We start from the raw sequence: 16,354 nt of genomic DNA, 5'->3' as shown, positions 1-16,354 counted from the left end.
TTTGTATATAACTGCTTGACAATTTGCAGACGTTCGCACAAATAATCGCCATATTGAAATCTGCTTGCAAAAGTATTTTCAAATGTTTTAAATTAAGCGATATCTTGCGCCTCAAATACATTTACATTTTAAACTATCAACCGGTTTATGAATGAATATTTACCTGTTCAAAATGAGTCACTCGTCAAACCTATCGGTCACGTGATTCGCGAACCAATCAGAAAGCTCTCTGGCTTAAACTAGTCTAGTATATCAAAAGTAGTTTCGTAGCTGCCGGTGTAGTAAATATTGAAGAGCGAACAAATGAGTTTTGTATGAATTACTTTTAAACCATCATTTAATACAAATCTAGAAGTGGATTCTGTTCGTGCATGGATTATTTCTATCAGAATTATGTAGAGTAGAAAATAAACAGTGAGTTAAATAACAACAGTTTAACATCAGAAATTGTTCAACAGTTTTAAAGCTAAGAGGACTTACACTTATACCGGACTCATACATTTACAGAACGTTTTGAAGGGTATCAACAATGCCGTCGCAGTCTATGATGGATCATAATTTTAATATCCCGTCATCAGAGTCGCCTGTGCCGGCGATTGAAGGCCGCCTAAAATGTGTTCTCGTCGGCGATGGTGCCGTCGGCAAAACTAGTCTCATTGTGAGCTATACGATCAATGACTATCCAACGGAATACATGCCGACGGCCTTCGATAATTATGCCGGTAAGTTATTTTACTAAATGAAAATTAATGTATGCGAAGTTGTATTATGACTACTTTCATTATAGCCATTACTCTTTTAATGATAATCATAAGAATGATAATAATAAATAAAAAAGAATAAAAGTACTAATACATTATGATATATATATATATATATTGAAACAAATTAATAATAATAGTAATCATAATAAAAATAACTAAAATAATAATTATAATAATTGTATTATTATAATTATTATTATAATTATTATTTTTAGTTTGTAGAGTTTATTTCTTTTATTTTAGTAGTATAATTTTAATGTTTCTGTTATTGATTGAGTGGTCATTATCACTCAAAACATACATGTTTAAGAGTGACAAAAGTACTTTATCCCACACTGCCCACACTTATTTTAGTACAGAACAGAACAAGTTAAAATCTGTGCCATATGCGACTTTCTTATCGCAACCAAGCTTTCACGCCATTTATCGTTTATCACATCGGCAATAAACCGTATGCTGGAACAAGCCTATTGTCTAAATAAGTCAGATCGCACATGTTGAGTTGATATGCTAATTGCGCAGATATTGGTCAAGTCCATAAACCTGTCACCTCACAACTTGTTGATGACACTGACGCGGGTAAGATACCAAAAAAAAAAGATACCAAACAAAATGTCAGCACGGAACTCTCAAAATAGACCTCGTTTGAAAACCTTTACTGTGCGTGATGTACTTTATTTCTATAGGGCGTTATATTTGCTTTTGGGTTCAAGCTACCAAATCGCTTTCACACTGAACTCGAAAGCCTTTCTGTACATAATTGTATACTGTTTTTCTTGTATAGCATGTTAGTGAAAGATCAATCGTTGCTCGACCGTTTTGCTTCTCAAAAGCTGATGGTATTTGAATAGTTAGAATCTACTGTTTGGTGGATATAATTACTATGCTCAAGTATCAAGCGACTGGCGATTTTTATGACGATATTTGAGTTTGAAATTAGGTTTTCCGACCCAATGTTTCTCTATCTTTGTGTGACCCTTTGGTATTCACCGCACGCGTGTAATAATTAGGACCTTAACCTAACTATTAAACGAATGTATAAATGTAATACTTTGAACGCATCATAACAAAGGTTCTACAACCTGTATTGCTTTTATCGCGATAAGATTAGCGATTAAATTCTGCGTAGATCTTATGACAAGGGTTCAGTTGACAGCCCCTAATTTGGACCCATAATTACACTTCAACAATGGGCATTCTGTGATCCGTGCGCGATCGCATTCTTGTTCAGCTGTTCCATAGACGGAACAACAATTTGATAATTTCCAAATTTAAGTGTGCACACTTAAGTGTCAACAAGAGGCGGCCACTGCTCCTATTTTCGCGTCTTAGTATTTCTTTAACAACAAGAAATTTGAACAACAGCACGAACAAAATCTAAATATAAACGCACTGATTGAAAAGAATTATCGAGATAAGCCTGCACGTAGGCCGTTAAGATTTCATCGCAAATTCATTTGTCACACTCACTGAGTTTCAACACATATACAAAACGCTATATTTGTTACATAAACTTCAGACTTCAGCTAAAATATTTTTGGCAAAGAGGCAATGGTATGAGTCACTGCGACACTATGATGGATCTGAATCGGGGATTTGTACATTACTACACTTGTAAACGCGAAGTACGATGATTTACTTTTTATCGTTTATTTTAGGTGTTCACCTGGTCAGCTTTTCTTTGCGGCAAATATCAAAGACAAACTACCTGATATGAACAATTAGCATGTATTAGTCAAGCGGTTGACACTTTCTAGTGTTTATTTTGTTATAATGTTTGTGTATTTAGCTATCGGCTATTTGGCTGTCATTTTATTATGCAAGGCTACCGTATAAGGGACTTTTCTTTGTTCGGTCGTTATGCAATATTTTTATTTCAAAAATTTACAATCACACGCGTCATTGGCAAATAAAAGAATTGGTTTTTAATGCAATTTGTCTGGGAAAAATAACAATTCAAGCATCAATTTAACCTCAGACTGTTTGAACCTGGTGCGACATTTTAGTGTGAAGTGTTTTTTCGGTTACATAAATCAATTTCAGCACGTTAAACGGTCGAAACCATCAAATGTTTGGCTTATGGCAGACCAGACCGCATTGGCATTAACTAATTTATACAATATGGTATTTCTCTATGCTTTATATAACAAGATAAGCGAGGGATATTCATACGCGAAAGCCGGTGTTATATAACCCAACGTTGTCCTGGTAACTTTAATCTGAATATTAATGTTAATTTGTTTTTTTAATACAAGCGCAAACAGCCAGACACCGTTTCCTGTTGTACAATATAATACTGAGCATTGCGTAAAATAATTTCTTAATTATGACCGAAATTGTTTCTGCCTGTCTTTCTTACTTATCATATGTTTATTAGATTACGCATATTTTACAAATATGCTAAGAATTAAGAATTTCGTCATAAAAAAAAATATAACCATAATAATAATGTTCGTCTTTTCGCGTGATGACCACTATTAGCTGACGTAAACTATCGCGTATGTGTACGTAGTGATAGCAGGACCTGGCGTTGGGTTACACAATCTTATTCCTATCAGCCTCGTTATAAGATAACTCGATTAGTAGAGGAAAGTAAACAGGTAAACAAACAATAAATTAGTGTAACCGACAGTCCGCCAGGCGTCTGTGGTTTTGTTATGCGGATATCTTGTACACCATCTGATACCGATGCATATTTGAGATACCAGTACATGTATTACAATAGCTAGTTTCTCGCGCTACCCTGTCGTAGAAAAATTCAGTTCGATCTGTTAAATGGTATTGAAAAGCAGACAAAATCGTTGGCTTCAATATACCAAGGTAATTTAATTTTGGTCAACAACTCCCGTATACACATGTAGAGAAACAAAACTTAATAATCTTTATAATTATTCGTTCGCTTAAGTTAGACCACGGAGAAATCAAAGATGGATGTAGATTTATTATACAAGTAATATACCTTACTATAAAACTCTATAATAAAATAATATAACTTCATTTTCGCACTAACAATAAAACGTTTTTTTACCATGTCAGAATAATTTTCAAATTATCTGCCATTAAGACCGCATGCGTGATAACGTCTCCTACATATAAACCCGGGCACGTTGGCTCGTGCTAGTATTCGCAGAACGCACGAGGAACTCGGAGTACCTTCTTATCAGGAAGTATCACGATACACCTGCCAAGAACGTGTGAGTCGGGCCGAACAGTGCAATTCCGAAAAGATATAAAGGCTCATATTGCCTCAGCTAGAAAAACAGTTTATCATATTTTTTATTTCATAAATAAATTTTAATATTCGTATTTGTATTTTCTGAACTAATCGTGTATGACGTGCTTTTGAAAGCTCTTAATGAACTGCAAATACAAATGCCTATACATCAGTATATATCTTATGCAAAATAAAACATGTCTTGTCGACGCAGCACAATATATAATCGGTGATATATAAGGTATATTTATTGCCTTTAATTGTCACCACTATGGATAGAGCACAATCAGCAAATTATGATCAAAGCCACTGAGCAAACGTTTTTGGACAGTTAAATACTTTATAGCCTTTCTCTTACGTTCGAAACGGGACAGAACATGACGCCTGTCGTGTATGTCGCTGACCCTGCACCGGAAATGCTAACGTAATGCGCGGAATGCGTGTACGCTGCACCTGTACATGAATTGCACGTGTCAGAACACGATCCAAGTGGGATTCACTGGCAATAAGTGAGTTAGAATCTTGTAAACATGGCGGACGTTCGTCCCGAGGCCAGACAAAGTAAAAAAATTAACATTTTTGAAATTTATTTTTCTCGAACCTTGTCTATTGTGATTTTTCACCGAACTTTATTCAAATACTAATGAAACAGCAATCGAACCATTCAATTGTGTCATTAATATAAAAACTTATTCAGTTAATCAATGAAAGCTTCATTAACCATATAACACATTATGGCCATCAATCAGATACGGGTAAACTTCTGTATGGGTCAGCATTAAATGAACAAAATAAACCGGTATTTTCCCAATTAAATTTACCTGAACTTAAACGATCTTCACTTCTAAACGTTTATATATGTAACCGATACTAAATAAAACGTTATGCATTGTCGATGGTTTAGCCAAGGCAGTATAGAAATGTTGAAAATGACTCACAACGAAAAACGACTATGAATGCACAGTTTTTAAAAGGAATTATTCTATAATTGGTCAGTTTGTTTTACATTTCTAACCGTTTATTGCGTATGAAAATACATTTGTGACACTCCTATCTGTAAAGTAATACATTTAACAACGCGCTGTAAAATAGACATTATCTGCAAATCTTCAATTGATAATCGTTAACTTGCAAAGTTTGAACTTGATAACTACCTATTATATATCATGCCCTGTTATCGATAACAAGAACACATCAAAAGCTACAATTGTCTTCCTTGAGCCAAATGATCTAGAACCTCGAGCACATTTATCAAGGACTGGTCCATCTATCAAACGATATCGCCAGACGACAATAGAAAACATTATCATTGTTATCAGTGGACTAAGTCACTCCACTTTTATCGTATCAGAAGTCCGGTTCACCCAAGGTCAATTATTCAACACGGTTAAATGACCGTTGAAATCAGTCTCTATAAGATCAATGCGCGTCCAGTATCTTCAGAAACGAAATTCATTTGTGTGGAATCGGTAAAATGTGACCATGAAGGTCTGGGCAAGAAATGGCTCAGACAAAATCGCGTGTCCTTTGCCCTCGCCATAATACTTGCAGCTGTTCATATAAATGTCATTTAAGTCAGTAAGCCATTTGTAATATCTTGACATTTAGAATTGCCGAGACTTTTATGAATGTTAGAGTTTATACTATATAAAGTTATTTGAACATAGATAGTACGCTTTTTACAGCAACGCAGTTCGCTATTGTTGCCTCAAATTGTATATGAACATTTGAACTAATCGGAATATTGTACATCTTCGCAATTATCGAATTAGTACACATAGGAATGGTATTAACATTTGCGTTTATCAGTCAAAATCAGATAAGTACACTATTTAATACAATTATTTAATTTTTCAATACGGACTCTTTCTGCACTTGGTGTATCAAGTCCAAACTGATATCTACCTTCGCCATCAACGAGATAGTCGACTGAAAAGCCTATGCGCGAATCCCCCGGCTGTCAAGCTACATGTACTTGACCTAAATTGCATTTAAATTAATCTTTAGTGTATTCATAATTAGGTCTCGGAAGATGAGTATCTTGTCATCACGCTGATTGATGTCCCCTGCACAAGTGAGGTGTACATTTTGCTCGAAGGCATTTGTAAGATTGTCATACCATCGTAGAATGAGCTACATGTCAACACCTTTACATGACTATGAATAGGTACTAATGCAATCGGTCAATAAATAAAGAATTACTCTGTCACAAAACCGTTGCGAATTGTTGTAAGATATTGCGAGATATGATGTAAAGAAACGCTCTTAATATATGCCGTTTATTTTATGTACATGCTAAAGAAACGTAGACAGCTGAACTTTCGAAGAAACCGTGGCTCACTTAATCACCTAAAGATTGACAGAAACTTGTATGAAACCAACCATCCATCTTGATCAAACGCCTCTGGTGTAAGGATTTCTTAAATCGAGTTAAACAGTTACCGCAATTTGCCCATATAATTTTAGACATGTCAACAGCTATAACCAACAAGATCGACAACAGGTGTGTATGCGATATGAGTCACTTTAATTACAAACTAACACATGCTCGACTTAGCGTTTGTCGATTAAAAATGTGTCATTGGATGAACAATATTATATCACAATAAATCTAAAAAGCCTTGCTGAGGAGGGCCAGAAATAGTTATGTGTCAATCTTAAGCTAATTACGTCATATTTAAACGACAAAGGCCCGATAAAGACTTATTCTAGTTTCTAAAGAGAAAATGTTTATAATATATTTATTGTAAAGCTAGACCAGTACTTTTCATTATCATAAAGCTATATCAATACTTTTTATTGTTTTATCCTATCCAGTTCCTTTAATACTTCTTCTGTTACTGTCTTGACAAAAACGAAAGCCACATTTATATCAGTCATAAATTGACTTCTTCAGTATTGATATAATAATAAATTCGACGTTTGACAGATATGAATACATCACTCTACGTTCCATTTTTCCCCATCGTTACAAGTGGTTCATTTGTAGCTGCCATAACGCAGAGACCATTCTGTTTTTTTTATCATTCACGTGATTATTCGCCAAGTGATAAAGTAACAAAAACAAACTTCATACACTTGTGTACATTACCGATCATAAGGTTTGCGCATATATATGATTATGGCTATTACCAAACGATAAACCTGTCGTATTGAAAATGAGTTTATCAGCATTTGCACGTGCGGTTGATGTCAATAATCAAATAAAGGATTACGTATGCAATATCGTTTCGTTTGTCGTCTGCTGTGACATGTTAATTATACACTCGACCAAATGAGACAGACTTAAAATTCACAAATACTGAACAAATTAGCATGTCTGTCTCGATAAACATTATTTTTAAATATAGATCAATTATTTAATAACGAAATATATTATTTAATAATTGTGAAGAGAAATAAGAGTGCGTTTAAATGTTTAATTGTTTAAGCACTTTAATATACACTGGACTTAGACCCCTCCTTGTTTGTTTTTATTTTTCCTTTACTTACAGTCCACGGTGTTCTGCATGTTAACGTTGTTGTCAAAACTGTGACAAACATTTCATCGCAATCAAAATCTCCACAGGAAGCATAACCATTTGGGACTGACATTTGCATGCCCTTATGTAACACTTATTTAAAAATGCGAATCACAACCTGGGCATCTGGGTTACTTAATAGTACGTATCTTTAACCGGTGTTTTTGACACATGCACCTCAGACCTATTCCATTCTTACAACAACATAATATCGCTCATACAGAACCATACGTTTATACGTCTAGTGATGGAGCAGCATGCCCTATCATATGGACTGGGTTTAAATAAAAAAACTCATGTCTGTCGTTGAATGTTAATATATGTGTCTTATCTTGTACTAGGTACCAACTGTCACATTTTGCGAACAATTGTCATCGTCATAACAATGATTGTTATTCCTCTCTAAAACATATAAACCATTTACGAGGTCCGTGTCAGTTCCCGACATGTCATAGTTTGATAAATGTACCAAAAAAATCGGTGAACAATACACATAAACAATCAAGTTAAATGACGTTTTTTCTGATTTCAGTTGTCGTAACTGTGGACAACAAGCCAATCCGGTTACAGCTCTGTGACACCGCGGGCCAGGTATGTAATATCCTCTCGTATTATTTTGTTTTGGTAGCCTACAGGTTGGTTTGATGTCGACAGTTTTGCTTTTTCTTGCTTTTACCATAGAGGTCATCACGTACTCTCGCCGCTTAATCGGGATTGCAACACCGTGAACTACCGTGTAAAGCTGACACAAACATCCGTAAACAACTCGCCAAGACGCCCTTTCATAGAGTCAACTTCTAGTGCGCTCGCATTGTTATCGAGTGCCGATGTTAACTTGATATATCTTATGTAGACTGTTGTTCGTGAAATGCTTTTAATAAAGGTTTCTAATTGCAAACAAAACGATATCAAACAATGTAACAGTGAGATATCATCTTAAAGTTAAGTCGATAGAGTGGCGCCTTTGCGAAGTCCTTCACGTCTTTATGAGGTTTCGGTCTGCGGAGTCTGAATTGACCCGACGGCTTCTCCGTAATTCGTGCCCTCTGATTAAATTACATGAATGGGATTTGATAATGGCATATATCGTTTAATTGCAAATTGTTTCAATGGCAACTCATAGCGAACACATAAATTTGCACTGTAAAGGTATTTTATAACGTGGGGTGTTTTGTGACAAAGGACGTTCAACACAGACAACCAGCAGACTTTAAGAAATGTATTTTTATAGCTCTTAACCTATTTATGCTTATATGCGTATGTGAGAAAATTTAACTAAATATCTTAAAAAACAACATTTGTTTTCGCCAAATTACGCTTTCGATTTTAAAGCTAGTTTGCTTTACTCTTATCTTGAAAACATAATCATTTTTAATGGGAAATAACTTGAATTGGTATGTTATATTAATTGCTATTCAATTAAAAATGGTATGTCGTATTAAATGTATTGTGGTAGATCACTCGAGATGTTTGAAGAACAGCATTCAGTTGGTCTGTAATAAGAATGCTATCGCAATGAACAAATAACTCCCCTTGTTTGACTTATTGTTATGTCTAATGGCCAATTATGAAAAATTTCTTCCTCGAAGAAGATAGCGTTGTAATCATAATTGAACAAGTTAACATATCGATTAATAAGCTTACCGTAGAACTTTATCAGATGGCAGTTGCACTAAAAAATAATAGGCAAACCTGTTTACCTTCGGCGCTATCGCGAGTTTCCTTGGAGTGGGCAGGGTGATTTAAATCTTCAATGATCGGAAAATTTGATGTTCAACTTGATGCACAAGTAGTTTGAATATCTGTTTTGTTTGACCCCCATGAAGAACACGGAAGAAAAAATATCCAGACTTTAATTGACACTCCTCCCCCAAGTTTGCGTTCTTTGCAGATAGTCTGTGTGTGTTTGTGTGTGTTTTAAGAAATCGGTAACAAGTATAAGATCATATCAAATGCCCTGTTCAAATCAAGTTAAACAAGACCACATATAGGACACATATTATATTAGCACGTAAAATACGGCGGCTGACAAAAATGGAGTCAAATTTTTGCAATTATAAAGTGGTACCAAATAAACTTAATTCCAAGTATAACATTATTTTATCTTGATGACTCACCGATTCATTTCATATCAATTTGTCTACGTTGAAGATGAATTAGCAGGAGTAACAAACGCTGTATTTTAAACTCATCGTAAATTGTATTGAGTGCTTTTATCCTTTGCCATAAAAGCTGTCATGTAGGACAGTAAATTACAGACCTTACACACGAAAGTACTAAAATTATAATATTAATTATTTTTGAATAGCTGATAAGCAAGTTTTTGTCGTTGGCCCAAAATCTGAATACAGATTTTTTTTTAAAGAAATGTGTTATTTTATTTTCCATTTTGTATTTTGATCTGCTTGGGATATTTTTTTTAATAAAAATGCATACTGTCAAATATGTTGTAAAGAAAAGTTTCTTACTGAATACTTGTCACATATTTCTTGTCATTGTTAACTGTTGAGCGGTTGACACATTTCCTTCCCCGTTCTTTTGTTTCACCGTTCGTGCTTGATATTCGAAATATGTAGGGCCGGGTGTATAAGCGACCACAGTAGGCCAGTCATGACATACCTGACAAAGGCACGTGCTCCCTTTATTTGAACTTCTTTTGTCAGCCTCGTAACCTTTTGTGGTAGACCTGTTAAAAGACAAATTGAACCCTGCAAAATCGCACACCTGGGGTGGTTCGGGTAACAGCTAATCAGTGAACTCGTACACGTCTTGATTCAATAAATGTTTTGTTTTACCTTCGCTTTGTCTTTTATTATCACTGGACCGAGGTAAGGAATGAGAGTGTACCAATAATGCAACAGTGTTACATTTCGCCTTTTATACAAACTGTTTGAAAGGTTTAGTCTTTAAGAATTCGGGCAATACTTCAAATCGATTATGATTAATCGAATAAGGTATTAACTTCAGATTATTGTGCAACTTAATCTTTGAACGTTGAAATTAGGTAGAAATTTGCAGCACAAATTTCCCTTTACGGTATTAAATGGAATTAAAATTCTCGGTCCACTTTTTTCATGTTCTTAAGCAACTTGAACAAGCTTTTAAGAACATGTATTTAAACAAGTTTTGACCGCTTTAAAAGTTAAGATCTTTATTAGATTGCATTTTCGTGTAATAGTTTTTTCATGGATTTGGTACTTGGTCCAGGAACGGAGTTCTTATCGAATTATACAGTTAAAATTTAGCGCATCTTTACACTCCTAATGAAGCAAAACAAATATACTCGAATAAAAAAAATGAATTCTTGTTTTTTGGGACATAATACTGCACTTATGTGTTTTAGGTACGAACGTGGTTATAAATCAGTTGATTCATTCATAACGTCAAAAATAACCAATAATAAATCAAATGTGACAATAATACCCAGTAGTCTCTATCCAATTTAATAATCTATACATTTCAATCAGTATTAATAGTACTAAATGCCATCAATCATATTGTGTGCAACCCATTGCGGTATCAAATATAACATGACCTATGCTACTCGCGACTTGCAAACAAAGCTGTCTATTGCTTTGACCCGGTCCTTATACATTAGTATCGTTTATAACAGCATGTTTAATAATACAATTTCGTCGTCTAAAATTACGCTCATTTATCATCCTGACGTTGCATTTGTGATGAAGAGTCACGCCATGTTAGAAAAAAACTTTTTTTTCAAGAGTAGAGTCGGCATGTTCACTTCATTTTCTCCAGTCTTTGTATGTCTTTGTTTTGCCTACTGAGCCACCAAAGTTGCTACTTTCAAGATCTGTGCAAAAATTTAAGATTTAATTGAACAAAATGCTTACAAAATGAGTCATAAATCCTCTCCAATTGAACGACAAAGCACACTAATACCCATACCCGCAGTTGCAAGTAACCCCGTATAATGGACTTCAACGTATAATTAGTGTATATTGAAGGGAGGGCCTGTCCCAATAGCTTTCGTATCTAGTTACCAGGTGAAAACAGGCGTTTGTTAGGTCTCCCTGTAGGTAAAACGGTTGCAATTACGATCATAGTACAATGGCGGTATCAGCCAAGATCCTTTGAAGCTCAGATTTGTCGTTATCCGTTAAAAGCCTGCTGCGATGCATCCCATGTATCCCAACGGTCTTGTCAATATTTTAATACAAATGATAGTATACATAAAGGGGCATCATACTTTTGACCGTTGTGAGCGAAATGCGTATTATCATAATCAATGTAACGCGTCTTAGTCATGGAAAAGGGTTGTGCTTATTGGCAGCAAGAATAATGTGTAGATTATTTAAAGTACAGTTATGAAAAGCTTTGTCGGCTTTATCAAAAACTTAAACGGGCTTAGTTCAGAATTTCACTTTTTCATTTGCGCTGTTCACTGGACCAATGCAATATAATCACCTTTCAATTCACCGAGATGTTGCAAAAATACACCAGATTCGTTTCAAAGCCCATGTAAATAATGATTTATGTATTCCAACCGCAGTATAAGGTTGGTTTCTGAATGACAGCCAAAAGCTATACAATAAGTAAAATATTTGGACCCATTCACTACATGGCGTGATTTTTGTTTGCATATATAGTAGGAATTCGTGATGCGTAACATAAAAACGTGTGTTGATTACATATTAAGTTTGTATTACTTGTATATTTTCAGGATGACTTTGATTCCCTGCGGCCCCTCTGCTATCCTTCAACGAACGTGTTCATGCTTTGCTTCAGTGTCGTCTGTCCCACATCTTACCACAACGTTGTCGACAAATGGGCGCCGGAAATCCGGAAACACTGTCCCAATACGCCCATTATCCTGGTTGGCACACAATGTGACTTGCGTAATGACGTTAAAGTGCTTATCGAACTTGCTCACTACAACGAACGGCCCGTGACGGAAGAACAGGCCAAAGAGTTAGCTGAACAGATCGGGGCGATAGACTATATGGAATGTTCAGCTCTGACGCAGAAAAACTTGAAAGAGGTTTTTGACGCTGCAATACTATCGGCATTGGACATATTCAAAAAGCCAAAGCCAATTAAGAGGAGCTTCAGTTTTCGGCGATCTCGTAAGGACAAAAGGCGAAGTGAAAGGAAACCCCAGCCTGTGATTCCCCTAAGGCCCCTGTCAGACTGTAGTGTCAAGAAAGTGGGGTGGAAGAGATTTTGTTGCTTCGTTTGATTTCTGCGTCATTGTCTCTTTATGATGTGGTGTTACAAAATTTCGTTTTGCGACATTTCGTATGAGTCAACGTGGATTGTGCGCGTTCATGCTTCAGCGCCACGTGCTGTTACGCGCTAGTAGCAACAGACGAGTGTGATACGTTTTGTTTCGGGGACAGGCAATATAATGATGACATCGTTCGCTGTTCATTTATTTGCTTCGCGTGTAAATGCTCATCAGTTGATGTCGCTACAGCTTTGCGAGTGCGTTCTTCCTTATGTTCTCTTTGTTTTGAATTTGCTGTATATATGTAATTTATTACGATGTCTTTCAAAAAGATTGTAGATCAAATGTTGTTATCTCTATGAGAATTGTTAATTGATAAGTAAATGAATGAGCATCTATTAAGTGCGAAATGTATAAGTGTACATGTTAACACACTTTTTCACTGCAGTTAACATTTTTTAATTCGCTTCATAGATTTGCAATGGTCAACTGCCAACTATTTCGTTTATCATTCCATAGTTGCAGTTATTTGTTTTGACGAACAATTCAGACTATACGCATTTTTAGTTTATTGCTTTGTCAAAATAAATGCTACTTCATTTCTTGGTGCTTTTTGAAACATTCTAGAATGTTTGGGCATAATGTTTCATTTTCCAATTGTATGATAAAATGTTCAGGTTACATGTACAACGACTTCTTTCTCTGAAAAAAATGTTGCACCAGTTTGCAGTGGGTAGGGGCACTAATTCCGCGTAATCCTTATCTATAATGACAACTATGCAACCCGTATAGCTGTGGTGGTTATCGACAAAGATTTTTCGAGTCTTATTGGTGGAGGTAAACCTGTATCTACGTTAACACTTAATTAACCTCACTGTTTTTGCACGAGACTACCGGATCATCCGTTGTTTAACGAATCCGGATTCCCTTTGTTGGTATTTAACGCAGTGTGTTCACCTAACACCTCACTACCTGAACAATGTCGATTATCGCAATCGGCAATATTTTCCCTAACACGTAATACTAGAAATATTTACAAAAATAAGAAACCTTATACGAGTTTCCTTAGCGACAATTAGCCACACATTGTCAGTTAGAGAAAACAATCTCTCATCATAACCCTTCCTATTTTGGAAAGAGGGCCAACGCGCTTATTATTTATTGTAAACAAGTCAAAAATGCGAGTTTTAATACCTTTAATACAGCAAATAAACCAAATTAGAGTACATTTTGGGCATGTATTCACGTATTGTTTATAAGTAAGCCACAGTCGCGGGTAATTGTTTCATAAGTTACAGATGTCAACAAGATAGTTATAGTCTCATGTCCGATGCCTATCCTATAGAGTTAGTTCAGACAATGATCATAATCCTCTCTTGTTTTAGATCTACGATACGAAGTGTGTTTTATCCTCTTGCGATAGAGATAACCCAAACATGTCTTGTAATTGAATATTAAATCTTTGGTCCATGTTTTCGGAGTTTTGTTTTTATACTTTGGGTCAGATTTTACCATATGCGTACGGGTAATTCAATGAGGGAATATTTAAAGTTAAATGACCTTTTTACACAATGACTATGGGAAATTATTATTGAATAACTAAATAACGACATGTCGTTTATTGTTGGTGACTTCTTTTTACAGCTTAGTATTTAACACGCGATAAAATACTAGTTTAGTGGTCTACATTCTTATTCAAATCTTCTTTTGTCATCTTAACGGCATTATAAATTCCCAAGGTTATGACCTTACGTATTTACTTTGTCGATAACAGGAAAACGTTTACTGCGATGAAAAGTCGGACATTTTTATAATGTTCTCGACTCTAGCCACGCCGGGATGCGCACAATGTAACACCGGTATTTGCCCAATTAAATGATCCGTCTTTCTCAATTTATTAAAACTTGAACGCCTCTGTCTGGGTATATCACATCTTCTTTGAAGTCTAATTACATGGTGTGTCAGTGTGGACAGATAACCACAGGTCCAGTTTAGTTGAAGACCGACTTTCCCACCACATTTCTTTGGCCAAGCATGTATGCACATACATTTAAGCCAGGTCGATGTTAACCCATTTCTGCCTAGTGGACTCTCCCATCCTTCTAAATTGGATCAATTTATTTCCAAAATTAGGGATGTCTGGTATATTTATTTCTATATTTAGAATATTGCTTACAGAAATTCCTTTAAGCAAACAGCGCAGACCCAGATGAGACGCCGCATGATGCGGCGTCTCATCTTGGTCTACGCTGTTTGCTAAGGCCTTTTTGTAGACGCATAAATGGGTTAATTGTAGGCATAAATGGGTTAATTTACTGTATCTTTATTTCCGAAGTGACCTTATATGTATTAACCGAAATAATGTCATGTCTATTCGGTTTTGGCGAAAAAGTTCTTTTTTTTTTTCATCTTTGAAATGTATGCTTTATAACTAGGATATTTCGCGTCTATGTCGACTGTGCGAACAAACTTGTTTACAGCCAGCGCAGGTCTTCTTTCGATTGATAACTAAAACCGGTTTGGTGACGTACACAGATGAATAACTAACACTGGGTTTCACGAGCAGTTTCGATTACACTCAAATATTTAATGTATGTGCAGACCTGAGTATGCACGCATTGACTGTACCATCAAAACATTGCTATTTGTTGCGTTGATTTAGATTGTAACAACTAAATCTAAGATTTGTTTAGAAACAATTTTTGTATTATTAGGTTAATAAACGGAAGGAAATGTATCAGAAGATAAACCTTAATGCTGAATCATTTTAACCCATTTATGCCTAGTGGACTCTCCCATCCTTCTAAATTGGATAAATTTATTTCCAAAATTAAGGATTTCTAGTATATTTATTTATATATACAGAATATTTCTTACAGAAGTTCCTTTAAGCAAACAGCGCAGACCCTGATGAGACACCGCATCATGCGGCGTCTCATCTGGGTCTACGCTGTTTGCCAAGGCCTTTTTTCTAGACGCTATGCATAAATGGGTTAAAATTGGCAGAACACCTAGGAAAATGAAAGAATGCAAAGAAATTCTATGTAAATAATAATATGATTTATTTGCAGCTAAATGGTAAAACATCACTCCCTGTGACAGCAATTGTTGTAAAATGTGCTACCTGTTTTTAACAGACCAGTTATAACCTGTGCGTACCGTTTTTGTTAAATTATATGAAAGATAGGTGTATCCGTTATTTATTTTGATACAAAAACTTCTTTTATTTCCAATGCTGTTGTTTATTCAGGCAATGAACTGAAAAATAAAACAAATTGATAATAAAAATGTGTTGTGTTGTACCTAAAATATTACCCCAATAGAAAAATATTCCTTTTAAAATTTAATCTGAATGACGGAAGAATTGAGTTGTTAAAACGACGGAATAGCGCTGGATGGTGAATAAATTAATTCTAATAATTACCAACTATTTACGCAACGAAGAGAATATACACTTTCGGTTGGCTTTCTCCAAAGTGTTAACACACTCATAACACAAAATAATAAGAAAAAACAATTACTTCAGTATTGATGTGTTGAACATCGGGCCAACAAACAATAGTGTTGTGTTAAGAAGAGATGCGCGTATCGATTTGCCATTATGAGATCATGACCATAAGAACAATGAACACGTCAACTAAATTGCGGTTATTTGTTAAAGTAACATTAC

The 16,354-nt window shown here is 35.3% G+C and overlaps 1 protein-coding gene across 1 annotated transcript; it reads left to right on the top strand.

Moving 5' to 3' along the window:
- Positions 1-246: 246 nt before the first annotated feature.
- On the top strand, positions 247-15,972 carry LOC127871672 (cdc42 homolog). Its single transcript, XM_052414801.1, has 3 exons — positions 247-722; positions 8,032-8,090; positions 12,181-15,972. Exons 1-3 carry the CDS (start codon positions 530-532, stop codon positions 12,694-12,696), a joined length of 768 nt encoding a protein of 255 aa, XP_052270761.1. The 5' UTR covers positions 247-529; the 3' UTR covers positions 12,697-15,972.
- The last annotated feature ends 382 nt before the right edge of the window (positions 15,973-16,354 follow it).

The sequence above is a fragment of the Dreissena polymorpha genome, chromosome 3, assembly GCF_020536995.1.
Source record: "Dreissena polymorpha isolate Duluth1 chromosome 3, UMN_Dpol_1.0, whole genome shotgun sequence".
Taxonomy (NCBI): Eukaryota; Metazoa; Mollusca; class Bivalvia; order Myida; family Dreissenidae; genus Dreissena; species Dreissena polymorpha.
The sequence above is the reverse complement of the archived record's forward strand: the minus strand, read 5'-3'. Positions and strand labels throughout refer to the sequence as shown.